The sequence below is a fragment of the Antechinus flavipes genome, chromosome 2 (genome assembly GCF_016432865.1).
Source record: "Antechinus flavipes isolate AdamAnt ecotype Samford, QLD, Australia chromosome 2, AdamAnt_v2, whole genome shotgun sequence".
Classification (NCBI taxonomy): Eukaryota; Metazoa; Chordata; class Mammalia; order Dasyuromorphia; family Dasyuridae; genus Antechinus; species Antechinus flavipes.
The window spans coordinates 475,378,776-475,394,471 of record NC_067399.1 but is presented as its reverse complement, the minus strand read 5'-3'; the positions used below and the strand labels follow the sequence as shown (position 1 = coordinate 475,394,471).

Sequence of the window (15,696 nt, the reverse complement as noted above, 5' to 3'; positions counted from 1 at the left end):
TGTCCCAAAAATCTTACTATAGTTTGAAACTTTAAGTTTAAGCAGCAATTCATAATGGCAAAAAGTTAGAAATTAAATGTATGCCCATCATTCAAGAATTGGGTGCACTGTTGGTGACATGAATACAAGGGAATATGAGCTGTATGGCAGCTTTAATAACTTAAAACTGCAGTAAGATTTTTTAGACTCTATATTTAAACAAAAATAACTAACAGATGGGCCATGCCTGATAAAGTGATGTGTTCCATAATTATAGTCTGTCTATTGAAAGAATAAAGTGTTTTACTTTAAAGGTTCCAAAATGAAGATTAGTCAGTTTTTTGCTCAGAGTTTTGTACTATGCCACTGTTTCCACTTAGGTAATTGTGGTCATTGTGTGACTTATTCTCTTTGTTCTAATTTATTTCACTCTACACCTATACATACAAGTGTTTCTAAATTCTCTGAAATTTTCATAATCATCATTTCTTAGGTTCTTATGTTGATATATCACAGTTCAGCCATTCCTCAAATGATGGGCATCTACTTGGTTTCTGCTTTTTTGCTAATCTAAAAAATAGTGTTGTAGTTTACAATTGTACTGTGTGCCAACTTTTAACACCATGTCATTGTTGTACTTGTAATTTTCTATTTATAATCCTAAATTTTAAAATGCTCCAGTGAAATTCCTGACAATGCCACAGTAATAGTAACATTAATATCCTCCAAATTAGCCTTTTGGCAACTAAAATTACTTTTTGCTTTGCAATTTAGTGATATCTAGAATTTGTTTCTCTTTAGTACTCTAGTTCTTCTTATCCATTGCTGTTAAAGTAATTCTAATTTTACTCAAGCACAGTTCTACTCAACCAACTTCAGCAATTTTCTGGTACACTAGGATTAAATATAAATTCCTCTCTTAAGCGATTTTCTTTCTTTCTTTTTCTTTTATCTCTGTTAAGTATTTTAAGACCATCACAATGTGGCCCTACTCCCTTTCCTGTCTCATTGAACATTATTCCCCTTGTACACTCTATTGGACAGATTGGTCCTTCTCTTTCTCACACAGGATACTCCATGTTCTGTTGCAGTCAGTGCTTTTGCATTGACCAGCCCACATGTTGAGAATCCCCTTCTCTCTTACATCTGCCTCAAGAGAGTCTCTTTTCCTTTAAGAAGCAACTTAGGACCCATCTTCTGAGGGAAGCCTCTCCTGATTGTTCCAGCTGGTAGAGCTTTTCCTCCAAACGATCTTGTTTATTTTTTTATTTTGTATAATTTTTAATTTATTCATTTTCAATTTAAATGTATATCTTTTTACATGTACTTTCTCGTCTATTAGAGTGTAAGCTCTTTCATTCTTTTTACATATATATAGAAAGAACACAGTGACCACAGTGACTCTCAGTTGGAAGAATTTGCTTCCAACTTGGAAGACTTGGAGAATACTTGCTAATTAATCAAATCTAAGGTGGAACATCATTTCCTCCCAAGGGTGCTTCCACTTGTACTTGAGCATCCAGTTCCTGCTCTGAATCAGGTCCTAATTAGTAGTTTCCTTCATTGCTCTTTGTGCCTTTTGAAAGGGCAATTAGGTGGTGTAGTGAGTGCCAGGCCAGGAGTCAGGAAGGCTCATCCTCCTGCGTTCAGATCCAGCCTCAGACACTCACCAGCCGTGTGACTCTGGGCAAGTCATGTATTTTGCCTCAGTTTCATCATCTGTAAAATGAGCTGGAGAAGAAAGTTGCCTAAATGGGGTCACAAAGAATCAGCCACAAATAACTAAGAAACAATGAACTTTTTGAAAAATGAAATCATTCCAAAGCCACATCTAGACTTCATTAGCTAGTTTATTTTGGGGAAAGATTACTTCATCAGGCATTGGTTTCCTTGATGTTCCTGATCTTTTTTGCTTATTTTATGGTTTTTTTCTCTCAACTGATTTTTCTTGCCCTCTTGGCAGCATCTGACAACATTGACCACCACCTTCTCCCTGGATTTTCATGACACTCATCTTTGTTGGGTGTGACCTTCCTTTTGTGGCTTGTAACCATCATTTCTTCAACTATGGTTCTATCCTAGGGCTTTGTCCTCCATACCCTTATCTTTTTCTATTCACTTTTAGTACCCTCTTGAGCTTCTGTGGGTTTAATTGTCATCTCCGTGTCAAATCCACTTCCCCCTAGTCTTTGATTCCAGTCCTAGAATCAATCTCCCCCAGTCTCTAGTCTTATTCACTTATGTCACTTGTAAATTTTCAGCTAGATACTTCATAAGCAACTTAAATATAAGGAAAATACAATTCCTGAAGGTCTAGTCAAGATGGTGGAGAAAAGGCAAGAACTTAGCTAAGCTCTCCCATATTTGTCTCCAAACAACTTTAAATCAGCCTTGAAATGAGTTCTGGAATGACAGAATCCACAAAAAGAGTGAAACAATTTTCCAGTCCAAGATAACTTAGAAGGACTGTGGGAAAACTTGAGTAAAAGGGAAGCATAGCCTAGTGTAAGTAATGTCAGGGCAAGCCAGTGGAGTCTCCTAGTCTCAGGGATGTCCTGCCTCAGGCCAATGGCACACAGCAGGCTAAGTATGAGGCTTGAGGCTTCTAGTCCTTGGGCAGCAGGTGGGTTGTCTGGCACAGCAGGTGAGCATCTAGGCCCAGAGATCCACCCCGCACAGCAAGCCAATGACCAGGCCCCTGGCCTTCTGCACAAAAAGCTTGGAAAAGTGCCTGCTATATTCCAGGAGCAAAGCTCAACTTAAAAAGTCATGAAATAGCCAGAAAATGAGCAAAAAATAAAAGCACTTGAAAGCTACTATGGTACAGGGGAGATCAAAACAAATACAGAAGAGGATAACAGTGTCGAAATGCAAATTTTAAAGAGAAATATGAATTGATCTCAAGCTCAGAAAGACCTCCTAGAAGAACTCAAACATCATTTTAAAAGTCAAATTAAGAGAGAAAAAATTGAGAAAAGAAATAAAAATCAAGAGAATCATGAAAAAAGTCAACAGCTTGGCAAAAGAAACAGAAAAATGGGAAAAAAAAGATATACAACGATTCACTGAAGAAAACTTATTAAAAACTAAAATTGGCCAAATGTAAAAGGAGATACAAAAGCTGGCTGAAAATAATGCCTTGAAAATTAGAGTTGGGCAAGTGGAAACTAACAACTATCTGAGATAGCAAAAATCAAATAAAATCAAAAGAATGGCAAAAATAGAAGAAAAAGTAGAATACCTCATTTAAAAAACAACTAACTTGGAAAATAAATCCAAGAAAGATAATTTAAGAATTATTGGGATACCTAAAAGCCTTGATCAAAAAAAGAGACTGGACAGTTATTTTTCTCAATAGCATTTTATTTTTCTAATTACATGTAAAGATGGTTTTCAATATTAATTTTTGTAAGATTGAATTTCAAATTTTTTTTCCTTGTCTCCCTTGCCTCCATCTTCCCCAGCAAGTGATGTGATATCAGGTATACATGTGTGATTATTTTGTTGTTTTGCTAAGGCAATTGGGGTTAGGTGACTCGCCCAGGGTCACATATCTAGGTAGGATTAAGTGTGTGAGGACCAATTTTAACTCGGGTCCTTCTACTTCAGGGCTGGGGCTCTATCTACTGTGCCACCTAGCTTGCCCCATGTATAATCATTTAAAACTTTTACATATGTGTCATTTTGGGCAAGAAAAATCAGACCAAAAGGGGGGGGGGGGGCGGGATGAGGAAAAAAGCAAACAAACCAAAAAAAAAGGTGAAAATAGTAGTTCTCCCTGTGGTTGTGGATAGCATTTTCCATCTCAAGTCTATTGGAATTGCCTCACATCATTGCATTGCTGAGTAGAGCTAAGTCTATCATAACTGAATAATGATATTCCATTACTTAATATATCATAATTTATTCAGTTATTCTCCAACTGATGGGCCTCCACTCAATTTCCATTTTCTTGCCACTAAAAAAAGAGTTTTGCATGTATGGATTTTTGCCATCTGGTCTTTTCTATCTACCCACCTTACAGTTGCCCTAGGACTATAAAATCTGAATGGGTCACATCCCTATTTAAGTTTCAGTGGTTTCCCGTTGCCTTTAAGATAAAACACAAACTCCCCTGTTTAGCCGGGTAAGCCCAGCAAACATAATCTAACCAACCACTTCAGGCTAATTACACACTATTCCTTTCCCATACGGCCCATACAAACGAATCGAAGTTCTTTGAGGTGAGGAGCTCTTTGACTTTTAAATTTGTATTTTCTGTTCCTAACACCCTACTTCCTGTTCAAGAGTATGGGTGCTAGTTCTGTGGCTAGCTCTGCCTTTAGAGAGTTTTAATCAATTTGTTGTAGTCAATGATTTAAATATTTACCTATAAATTACTGGGTTAATTTGTATAGTTTTACCTTGGCATCATCCTCATAGTCCTCTTAGTCTAGGCAGCTGATTGTTGTTAAGGACTTCCTGTTCTAGCTCTAGGACTATTGCTTGGAATGAATACCAATATAGGATAAAAAGACAATCCCTGCTTTCAAGGAGTTTGTTGTCTAATGGGGGAAGACCCCATAAAAAGGGGGGTAATTTTCTGGACAGGGGCATGATATCTAAAGCACAGCCAGGAGGGGTCTTGTCAGACCTAGGAAGAATTCGCCAGTGGCTGAAGAGGGCTTACAGAGTAGAGGAATGTTCTTTGACATCCCTCTCCCCCCTCCCCCCCCCACCACACATACTTCATTTATGGCCTTCCTCTTCTCTTCACTTCAAATATAACCCCTATAGTTGAGGTCTTACAGGTGACCTCACAAGTGATCCTCCTGTTGCTGCTCTTCCAGATCCCTGCCACTTTTCCTGTTCTCAGCTCACTCCCCCCTTCACTGCAATCCCATCTACCTCTGGAAACCCGGGTTCTTGTAGGGTAGCTTTTGGCTTATCTCCCCAGAACCACATCATCACCTAGCTATTTTTGACTCCTGCTGCCAAACAAGTAAGGCTTCCTTTCCCTCAGTCTCCACTTAGAATGTAGCTGGAGGGAAAGAGTCCATCGTGCTTACTTACAGCTTTGCTCCCCATCTCTTAGCATAGTGCCTGACCCATGGTAAATGTTTAATAATCAGTGTTTCAGTTTTCATAAATAAGCTGTTTAAGATGTGAAATTAAATTTTGAATGCTTTTAAAAGCTGTGGTGTTTTGACAGAAGGTATTCTAGCAGCATGAGATACTAAGATTTTCTTAGTATATATTTAGGAATACAGGCATTTTTGAAAATGTTTCTGTTTTGTGCAGACTGTCGCAGCTTCAGCATATTGTCCTAGAAAAGGAGGCATAACTATTTATGCTGAGCCAGATGTACGAGCAGAAAGGTAGGATTGAGAATTCAGTAAAGTTGCTTATAGAATTAATTTTAGCTATCCTAAACCCAGAAAAGGTATCAGTTGCCTTGGTTTCCAAAAGGGGGCAAAAGATGTATTTTGGTAACTATGCAGCAAAATAAATGACAGTTTCTTTAGTAATCTAGACAATAAATGCTATTTTAAAGATTTGCAATTAGTTGAATATTAATGATTCTATGTGTACCTGAATCCTTTAGTCTTTTATTTAAGGAATGCAAAGTGGTTCTGGGCTTGACTCTGCCCTCAACAATGTTTCTGTCGGTGTCATTGATAAACAAAAAATTGGGGTCCTTATTAAATTTGTAGATGACACATAGGGAAGTAGAGAAGCATAATATGATTAAAGGTAGACTCCAGATTTTCAAATTTGACAATTTGGAATTAAACATTAAAAGCAAGAAGATTAAAAAAAATAGGTAAATTCTTAAACTAAGACTTCAAAATGTACTTCAACAAAAGTTTGTACTGATAGTTGCTGAGAGTGATAAATAACAATGAACATGATTTCTACAACTTCACCCCTACTCCCCCTTCTTAATCTAGTGCTAGAGGTAGATGGGGGAGATGGTGATGAAAGACAAATAACTATAATGTAAGTAAAATGTTATAAAAGAAGTATGGACAGAGTACACAAGGGAACATAATACAGCATGTCACATAGAAAGCATTTAATAAATGCTTGTTGATTGTTGATCTATATTATCAACAGTTGATGTAAAAGAAATGAAAGTTTTCTGTAGACCACAAACTTTTTTAGCCAGTATTTTATGGTAGGTATTCTTTTGAATGGGCATACTTTTAAACTCTTTTAATAAAAATAAAACATTTATATCATGGGATATACCTAATTTCTATCTCATTGTATTCAATGCTGATCAGTCTGCCTACAAAGTTTAGTGCCTTACCATTGATGGTGAGTCCAAAAGGTGACAGAAGCGGTGAGGGATTAGTCTAGAAGCCATATTATGTAGGAAAAAGTGGAAAGAGGTAAGATTGTTTACCCTAGAGAAGATGTGCACAAATAATTAAATGCATCACTTGAGAGAAGTACCGTGTTTCCCCGATAATAAGACACTGTCTTATTAATTTTTGGACAGAAAACCACCAGAGGGCTTATTTTCAGGGGAGGGCTTATTTTAATGAACATTGACAGCAATTTTAATTTAAAAAAAAAAAAAAAGAGTTCTTCTTTTATCCTCCATCATGCCCCCTCACTCCCACTTACATACTGGGTTTTTATGTTGTCCTACCTCAGCTCCCCGGCACTGCTCTCAATGGCACAAGCAAGCAAATCACTGGGGAAGAACAGGATGACGCGCTCACTGCTGCAGCTCTGATTGGATGCAGCTCGGAGCGCAGCGTGTGTCACCCCGGGGGGAAGGGAGGAGATGGTGCATACAAGAGGGTACCCTGTATTGCAGGGTTTCACCTTCACTACAGTAGCAATCTCAATAGGGCTTATTTTCAGGGGAGGGCTTATTTTAGAGGAATCTTACACAGTAAGGGGAGGGCTTATTTTTGGGATAGGTCTTATTATTGGGGAAACACGATATATATAAATTGGGAAAGATCCCTTAGGGTCAAATGTAGCCCAGTAAAGTCTTCATGACAGAAGTGTCATTTGAGTGAGTTCTGGAAAGATCCAGGAACATTTCTTGGTAGATCTTTGGAGGCTCCTGTAGGCATCTCCACAACATAAAAGATGGCTTAAAGGTAGAAAAGGCTGGGACACTTTAGAGAAGCAGTCACAGTCCAATTTAGCTGAAATGTCAGTTTAATCAGACAAATGAGGTGGTGACATACTTTAAAAAAAACTATTTTCAGTGTTTTTGACATATATTTATAAAATTTTCTCATATGAACTTTTCTTTTAAATTTTCTAGTTCATGTCAGAAGTTTAATGAAAAACAATTCAAATTGACATTGAAGAAGAAATATGATGAAAAGAATGGCTGTGTGAAGTAAGGAATTTTCTCTAGTGCTTAGAAAGTTTAATGAAAAATTAAATTTGTCACATGATTTCATACTGAGAATCAATTACATTTCTCTTGGAAGCCATAATACCATATATAACACATGTAATAACTTTGCCTTTTTCCTGTGGTCAGGTGATTTTTCTCCTTTTTTTTTTTTAATTTTGTTTCATGTTTCTGAAATTTTTTGATGGTAAATAATAATAGTTTTTTTCTGATTATAATAGAGGAGTGTGCCAACAAGAGCAGTTGTAAAAATGTTCATCAGGTATAATAGCTTATTTACTGGTGACTTTGAATTTTTTGAAGCAGTATTATGTGTTAATTTTTGTTCTTGATTTCTGTCTTCGTTGGATTTTTGGTTTTTTCCCCAGGTAGTTTTAAGAGTGAAAAAGAATTGATCACTGAAATAAAATATCACTGCTTGTATTAGTTAAAGACTCTTCAGGTGAATTTAATTTATCATAATTTGAATCTGTAGATAATTCTGCATTTCTTCAAATTAACAAAGAATTGATTTCAAAATGACTTTAATAGAGTTTGCCTTTTGAGAATTACTAAGTTTTTTTTTTTTGATCGAAAAGACATGCATTTTTATCAGTTACCAGACATAAAAAGCACCTTAATACAGGTTAGCTGTAATTTGATGATGCACTTGCTTCGTTAAGAATTCAGGTAGAGGACAGAAAGTGAATATATATCCATGTCATGATGTTCACTCGTTTGTTCTCTGTACTTATTTTGTTAGCCAACATAAGTCCAAGGTCCCCACAAGAATGAATTGTTTGCCTGACAATTTAGTAACTTGTCCTCCTTTGCCTCATTTTTCACGTTTATAAAAGGGAATAAATTATAATATTGAAGGACCCGTTTTACCTCTAAAATGTCTTTATGATTCTTTGATTTGCCTCATTTTTTTTTACATCTATAAAAGGAAATAAATTATATATAATCTTTAAGGGTCCTTTTATCTCCAAAAAGTCTATGGTTTTTGTCTGCTTTATGACATATAGACCATTTTTAATGTGATTTAGCTGTATTAAAATAATTGCTTTGAAAACACAAAAATATTCTAAAATTGTCATTTTTATTTAATATTTTATAGGTTGCTACAATTTTTAAATCCTGATCCTTTGAAAACTGATGGCATTCATGATATGCAGCAGGTATTCCAAAGCCTCAAAAGCAACAGAAATATTTTTTTTGCTCATGTTTACATTATCATCACCTTTCTGCTTTAAAATCTGAGAATATGAGAAAACGTAGTAGTATATCTCTAGTTGGAGCTCTTCATAGGTTTTGGAACCAAACATAACTTTTTAAAAATCTTTTTGTTCTCTTTACAGTTTTTAAAAAATACAATTAATTATATTTAGTGAAAAGTAGTGTCTTTTTTAGATGTAATATGATCTATAAGATTATATATGATATAAAGATTTATAAGATCATATGATTTATATGATCATAAGAGTGTCAGATCCCTCCTCTGCTAAGACCATTGGTAGATATCAAACATTCAACCTGAAAGGTCCAGAGGTCCACCTTTCCTTTGTTAAATAGTAATAGTAACTCCATGGATTGGAGTAATTTTTCACCTATATTTCATAAATTTATCCATGTATAAAACTTGATGTTGAAAAATATATCTTTTGTAAATCTTCATGTGTGGTCATCTTTAAAAATAGTTAATAATCAATTTTGCTCACTTCATCAGTTGCAGAAATCCAAGTCTAGCATCCCACAACCTTCTGTTGTTCTTCGAAATAAAATTGAACCCTGTTCATTTGAAACTGCACCTCTTTCATTGGATTTAAAAAAGGTAAAAATATTGTCTTTGAAACATGTGGCAGTTATATATTGAACTAATATATCAAAGTGTAATGGTCTTTAGTTCTTTAGATGGCAGTAGTATGGCTTTTTTTTTTTAAATATGATTAATTTTTCATTCCAGTAATGCTTTCTAAAGCAGGGTTATTTTAAGTGTTCTTAGGAGAAAAGTGCTTTTTAAGTCTTAAATTATATATGTGTGAGCAAGAATTTTTTTTTTTTTTAGTATGCATAAGCAGGGAACTTCTGGGGAGAATGATGTAGCTAGTAGTCAGATAAAGAGCTATAGAACTTTTCATTGTGCTCAGCTCTGAGGAGTCCTTTACTGTTTGTTGAATAGACTCAAGTGTGTTGACTCTGTGTGGAAAATATACTTTTTTATTTCTTGACCTCAGAGAAATGTTCTAGCTTGATTGACTTTTCTGGTTTTTTCTGGGTAAAGACAAGCAAATAAGCAAAAAGCTATTTGAAGCAGAAAACTATGGTTCTCTCCCTGAGAAAAGATGTGGTAGATGGCATAGGACTAATATGGTATGGGACAAAGCAAATTAAAATCTTGAGGAACCTGAGATATTCCTTTATATTCTAATAAAAGTGTCCAATTAAGTTAAGTAAAAACTCACCTGCATGGTGATGAGGCTCTTAATTTATTTATTTATAATTTAATTTATAGAGGCCAGAGGAGAAAGTATAATCCAGAAATGGTTTGAGTGTGAGAAACCTTTTAAGAGACACTATGATGTGCCAGAAAAAGTATAGTTAAACAATTTGCCTTCAACATTATTTGTGTGAACACGGGCAAATTGCTTCTTCTCTTCTTCCCTCAATTTCTTCATCTATTTAATGAGAAAAATAATATTTGCACTATGCAATGAGGATAATATGTTTACTCTGCTTCACAGTGTGGTTGAGAAAGGAAATTTAACAGAATACCATATTAATAAGAATCCTTGGTATATATTCTTAAATAATAAAAGATAAGAATAAATCTGTAGCTTCAGTATTAAAGATATACTATAATTAAATTAAAATATATATTGAACTTTTGAAATAATATGAAATATTATTAATGAAATAGAATGATGACATTATTATACACTAAATAATAATAATAGTAATAGTAGTAGATCCTCTGGGATCTGTTTCATTTAACAAAATCCTGACCTTGGAAATGGGTGGTGATGTATCTTGGGCAGGACAATTAACTTTTTAGCCTCATTTCCCTGTATAAAATGGGGTTAATATCTCTAGTGTTGTCATAAGGAAAACACTTTGTAGAATATAATGTATAGTACAATGAGACATATTTATTATTATTCCTGTCCTGGAATATCCTAATCACCAGGGAGCATTTCCAGTTTTAACCATATGGTTTCATCACTGGGCTAATAATGAACTGAACATCCTCCATATAAGTGGCCAGCAGTTGTCAGCAAACAAATTTAAGTTCTTTCCATGTCCTAGGTTGTAATTAGTCTGGGTCTGGATAGCTTGATCTCATTGAAGATAACAAGGTACCATTTCCTCACTTATTTGGGCTTTCATTTCATTATAGTTTTCCTTTTTACACTTTGAGAAAATTTTCCTTTTTGGGAGAGAAAAATATCCACAAAATGAGACTTCAGTAGTTTTGGCTTTTTCAGATGGTTACCTTATTCCTTCTTAGATTTGGAACCTAGCATAGCTTTAAAAAAAATAAAAAAAAAACCTTTTGTTTTCTTCACAATTTTTAAAAAATATAAAGGAGTAGTACAATTATATTTAGTGAAAAATGGCAGCTTTTTAGATGTCACCTAAACATAAAATGATGAATAATTTAATTTTATGTTGTGATTGATTTGAACTCTTACTGATTCAGTCTATTCTTTGAGAATCTTTGTTGAAATTAAGTCCAAAGTTCAGTGATGTTATAATCAGATCTCTTTTCTACTAAGACTATTGTTGTCATTAAAGTATTTGGAAATCTTGTTATCAAAAAGTAATCAGAGGTGCACAATATGTATAATAGTTCTCCATTCCATCCAAGCTTACCCTGATGACTTTGGTAACATCAAATACCCAGTAATAGAAAAATTTGGGTAGTCTAATCCAATAAAATCAGTTTTGTTTTTAGTTCAAAATTTCTGTTGCTTACATGCAATTTTATTTCTTATGAGATAAAGTTAGAGAGATTGGCTCATCTTTCAGAATATAATCAATTAATTGAGATTGTCATCCCTTCTTTCAGAATACTAGAGGGATTGTTGGTGAAATTTTTGGTATTGCTATCTGCTTTCATAACAATGAATGGTTTGGAAATTCATGTTCATTTATATAATGGGTAAAGTTGTTAGTTCTTTGGATTTTTTCCTTAGACTTGTGGTTTTCCTAGTATAGTTTGAGGCTTATAATATAGAGAATCAATTTCTTTTAAGCATTCTAGGGAATTTGAGTTGTGACAGTTCAGACTTTTCTTGTCCTTATTTTTAAGATACGTTATGCTAGAGCCTGAAGTGTGGGATGTTTTGAACTATGATGTCAATCCAGTTTAATTATGAAGGATAACATGAAGAATGAAATAGAATGATGACATATTATACACTAAAATACAAATCTCAAATTAGCTTTCATATTGACAAATTAAAATTCATTGTTTACAAAAATGTAATTAAACAATTAATTGAACAAATAAATGTAATAGACAAATACATAATTTTTATAAAAATGTAATGAATATAGGTAGAACAATGGTGAGTTTAAAGTGATTTATGTTTTCAGGCAAAAAGTACAGCTTTTGAAATAGACAGAATGTTCTTCATAAGTTGTTATTTTTTTTTAAAGGAATAATACAATAAGCTGAAAAGAGCTCTCGAGGTCATCTAGTCCAATTCCCCCATTTTACCAGTGAGAAAACTCAGGCTCAGAAGTTGAATAATTTGTTAAAGGTCACACAGGTAGGAAGAGAGTCAAGACAAACTTAAACTAGAATTGGGTATTCTCTTCTTACAAGACCTCATTGATGCCCTTAAAATGTCCCTTTTACATTAAATGCTGGAGTATATGTTAAGATGACCAGATCTCACCATTTCTCTTTCACAAAAGAAATTATTTTCATTTTTCACAAAGAATAAATATTTTAGTCAAATTTTCCCTTGAAACTTGAAAAAAATTTTGTATGTCCTCATAAAGCCTCTTTTCCTAAATTCTTGTCTTTACCCTACTTTTATGATGAAATATTTAAAGAAGGAGTAAAAAGTACTTTATCGGTACAAAATCTTTTTTTGTTTTATTAACTTTCTTTTTTCTTTTTCTAGATACTTAGAAAGAATAAGTTTCTAGGACCCAATCACACTGAGTCTTATTGCTGGCCACCAATAGCTCGTGGATGTGATGTGGTTGTTATATCTCATCATGGAAATGATCCTCTCTTATATATTCCACCAATGCTTACATTTTTGCAAACAGGGGGCTGCTATAAGTCATTGCCAAGTAGAAATGGAGTAAGTTGAAAACTTTTTGTTTCACAATAAAAAAAAATAATTTATAATTTAAAATTCAGATTTAGAGTTTTTCTAAAGCCCCAAGCTAAAACTAAGCAAGCTGTACTTCCTCTGTCCAACACTTCATCTTTCACTCTTGGCACCATTCCTACTTTTTATTCTCTCTGCTGATAATCATCTTTACTAGGCATCTGCTTTGCCAGTGGAATTTGGCTCTTGGAGATGTCACGGAATTGAAAGTCACTAGGAAATATGAAGAGGAAAGGTGATAAGGATGTTGGTGGGCACAGGCGGTGGGAGAGGATGGAGTGTCAAGCAGTTTGGAAGGTAAATCATGGTGAATTGTGCCTCCTACCACTGTCAAGAAGCTCCTCATCCTGGTATGGAAAGTTTCCCAGGCTTTGCTTCCTAGCCGGTCTCCAGATGGAGGCTTAGTGGGGGACAAGAGCGTCATCCCCAGGTGAGCCTGGGGAAGTGCCGGGACGCTCATCTCACCACAATGGGTACAGGGTCAGGGAATTTTAAGATACAACTTTCCAGTACTGTTGCTCTTAGCATCAATTGTGGGAATTTTTGAAAGGGTATTATCATAGAGGAGGAGAGCGGCTTCTTGGACAATGGCAACAGAGTTACAATTGACATTGTATAGGACAAGTGACTTACTGATATTTGGTAGCAAATTATATTCTGTCAGTAGTAGTTAAAGTTTTTTCCATACAATATGCAGAAAATTAACTGGAAAGATTGAGTCTTAAGTTCCTTTTTCAGTGATGTCAGTGCCTGAGATGCCTCCATTGTGATTTTCCCAGGGCTGAATCTTCTTTAATCTTTCCTTAGTAAATATGTGGTAAGATTATTTGGCCCTTGGGGGCTTTGACAGGACTTTTGATGGGGGAGAAAATTTTGGAAGGAGTTTATTTCTGGATTTTGAGCAGAGGTTCAGGATAGGGAATGTGCAGTAAGAGTAATATGTGAGTAAGAGTAATTAATAAGAGTCATAACTTCTGAATAGTTATCTTAGAAGTTTGTGTGTTAATGAAGATTCTAAATCACATTGAAAAGAGACATGGATATTGTGGGGAAGGCACAGGACTAACAGTCAGACCCAGCTAGATTCTGTGTTTGTAGTCTTGGGAACAGCATTATGCCTCTCTGGGCTTCCATTTTTTTACATTTGTAAAACAACAAAGGTGGATTATAGAATTATTAGATCCCTTTAAATTTTGTGTTCATTTGTATCTAATTTATTTACAGGAAGCTGTTCAGATGCTAGATTTATTTTTAAAGTTTAATACATTTAATTTCCATTCCATAAAACTGAATTTTCTAGTGTATAAGTAGATTTTTAAAATTTTTTGATCCATGATTATATGAAATACTTCTTCTTTGTCTTTTCAGCCATTAGCAGTAATTGTATGCCCTGGATGGAAAAAAGCACAACATATTTTTGAACTATTAGAAGAGTATGGTAGATGTTCTAGACCTCTTCATCCCATGTTATTAATAATCGGACTTAACAAAGAAGAAGCTCAAAATATGAAGTTTCAGAGGGGATGTAAGCATATTTAGTAGAAAATAATGGAGTTTTCTCGTTCCTCACATAAAAGAAAAATAACAATGTTAAGTGTAGGTTTATGTAGGGAAATAGCTAAGATAATGTACCTTTGTGTTTTTCTTGATTTTATTCTTGAACTTTTTGATGAAATCTTTTCTAGACTATACAAAAAAAACTAGTAAATGTGATGAGCACAACAATTTAAAGAGTTCATTTCATCTCATTGACCTTAAGATAATCAGGTCTCCACATGTAAAAGGCTACCTATGGATTTTGATTTTAGCTTAAAACTGTTAATACTATGAATCCAAATTGAAATCAGTGCTAAATATTTTTTCTCAAATACACTAATTTTATTTTTTGAAAGCCACTTAACAAAAAGAAGTTCCTAAAATCTGCAGCAATTTTATAATGTCTCAGTTATGGAGATGTTTGAAAAATCTATAGAGAAGATTAATTATATTAATTACTTTTTCTTTTGCAACATAGGTGAGGTGATTATAACAACACCCCATAGCCTTTTGAGACTTCTGAAGTATCATAGCTTGTTATTTCTTAGACTCTGTCACCTTATTTTTGATGAAATTGAAGTGTTATTCTTTGAAGCTGGTGAGCAAGTAAGTATGCTGCATATTCAGATACCATTGTTCACTCATGTTCAACATATTCTAACAAGGATTAAAATATAACTATCTAGTTAAGAAAGTATGAAAATGGTCCAAAAAAATCTTTATTCTCCAAGTCTGCCATTGGCAAAAAGACTGTTTCTAAGACTGAAAAATACCTTGCATTTAGTAGTTATTTATTAAATTTTCGAATTGAAGAATACTTGCCTGACAGTATGTTCTCTTATTTTTTTTTCATTTTTCCCCACTTAAAATTTAATATTTGTGTACCAACAAGGTTTTCTTAATCAATATTGCCATCTTTAATATTCTGGTCTTCCTTTATATCTTTGGCTATATCTATATGACTGTAATAGAATTAAATATTACTGAAAAACTGTGAGTAGCTTGACAGGACCACAGTATATAGAGATCTCAGATATTATTTGAAAATCTATTTCAAGGTAGTCCAAGCAACACAATTCTACAAGAATCAAGTAGATTTAATCTGTTAGGATTTTTACATGCTTAATCTTATTTGTCAGTTAGCATCAGTTTTCTAAGTCATATGTCATTAAGTAAATTATTTAATTGAAATAATTGTTTTTACAGATGCTTACTATTTTAGACTATTTCAAGAAAACTATTATAATTGAAGAAAGAGAATCTGCACCTCATCAGATTGTAGCTGTTGGAGCTCATTGGAGCAAACATATAGAACTTTTAACCAAAGAATTTATGAATGATCCTTACGTTGTTATAACAGCTATGGAAGAAGCTGCTCTTTATGGAAATGTACAGCAGGTAAACCGTGGATGTAATTTTTTTCTTGGCACAGAGATGCATTCTATATGTTGTAATAATTGCATATTTGTAACTATTTTAGAAGAT

The 15,696-nt window shown here is 34.1% G+C and overlaps 1 protein-coding gene across 1 annotated transcript in view; it reads left to right on the top strand.

Annotated features, from left to right (window-relative positions):
- TDRD12 (tudor domain containing 12) overlaps positions 1–15,696 on the top strand; it is a 58,895-nt gene that overhangs the window by 19,726 nt on the left and 23,473 nt on the right. The window contains exons 9-16 of the mRNA XM_051979747.1: positions 5,260–5,336; positions 7,250–7,327; positions 8,445–8,505; positions 9,054–9,158; positions 12,460–12,645; positions 14,044–14,200; positions 14,690–14,817; positions 15,418–15,609. Coding sequence (XP_051835707.1) covers positions 5,260–5,336; positions 7,250–7,327; positions 8,445–8,505; positions 9,054–9,158; positions 12,460–12,645; positions 14,044–14,200; positions 14,690–14,817; positions 15,418–15,609 — 984 coding nt within the window. The remainder of the gene's footprint in view (positions 1–5,259; positions 5,337–7,249; positions 7,328–8,444; positions 8,506–9,053; positions 9,159–12,459; positions 12,646–14,043; positions 14,201–14,689; positions 14,818–15,417; positions 15,610–15,696) is intronic.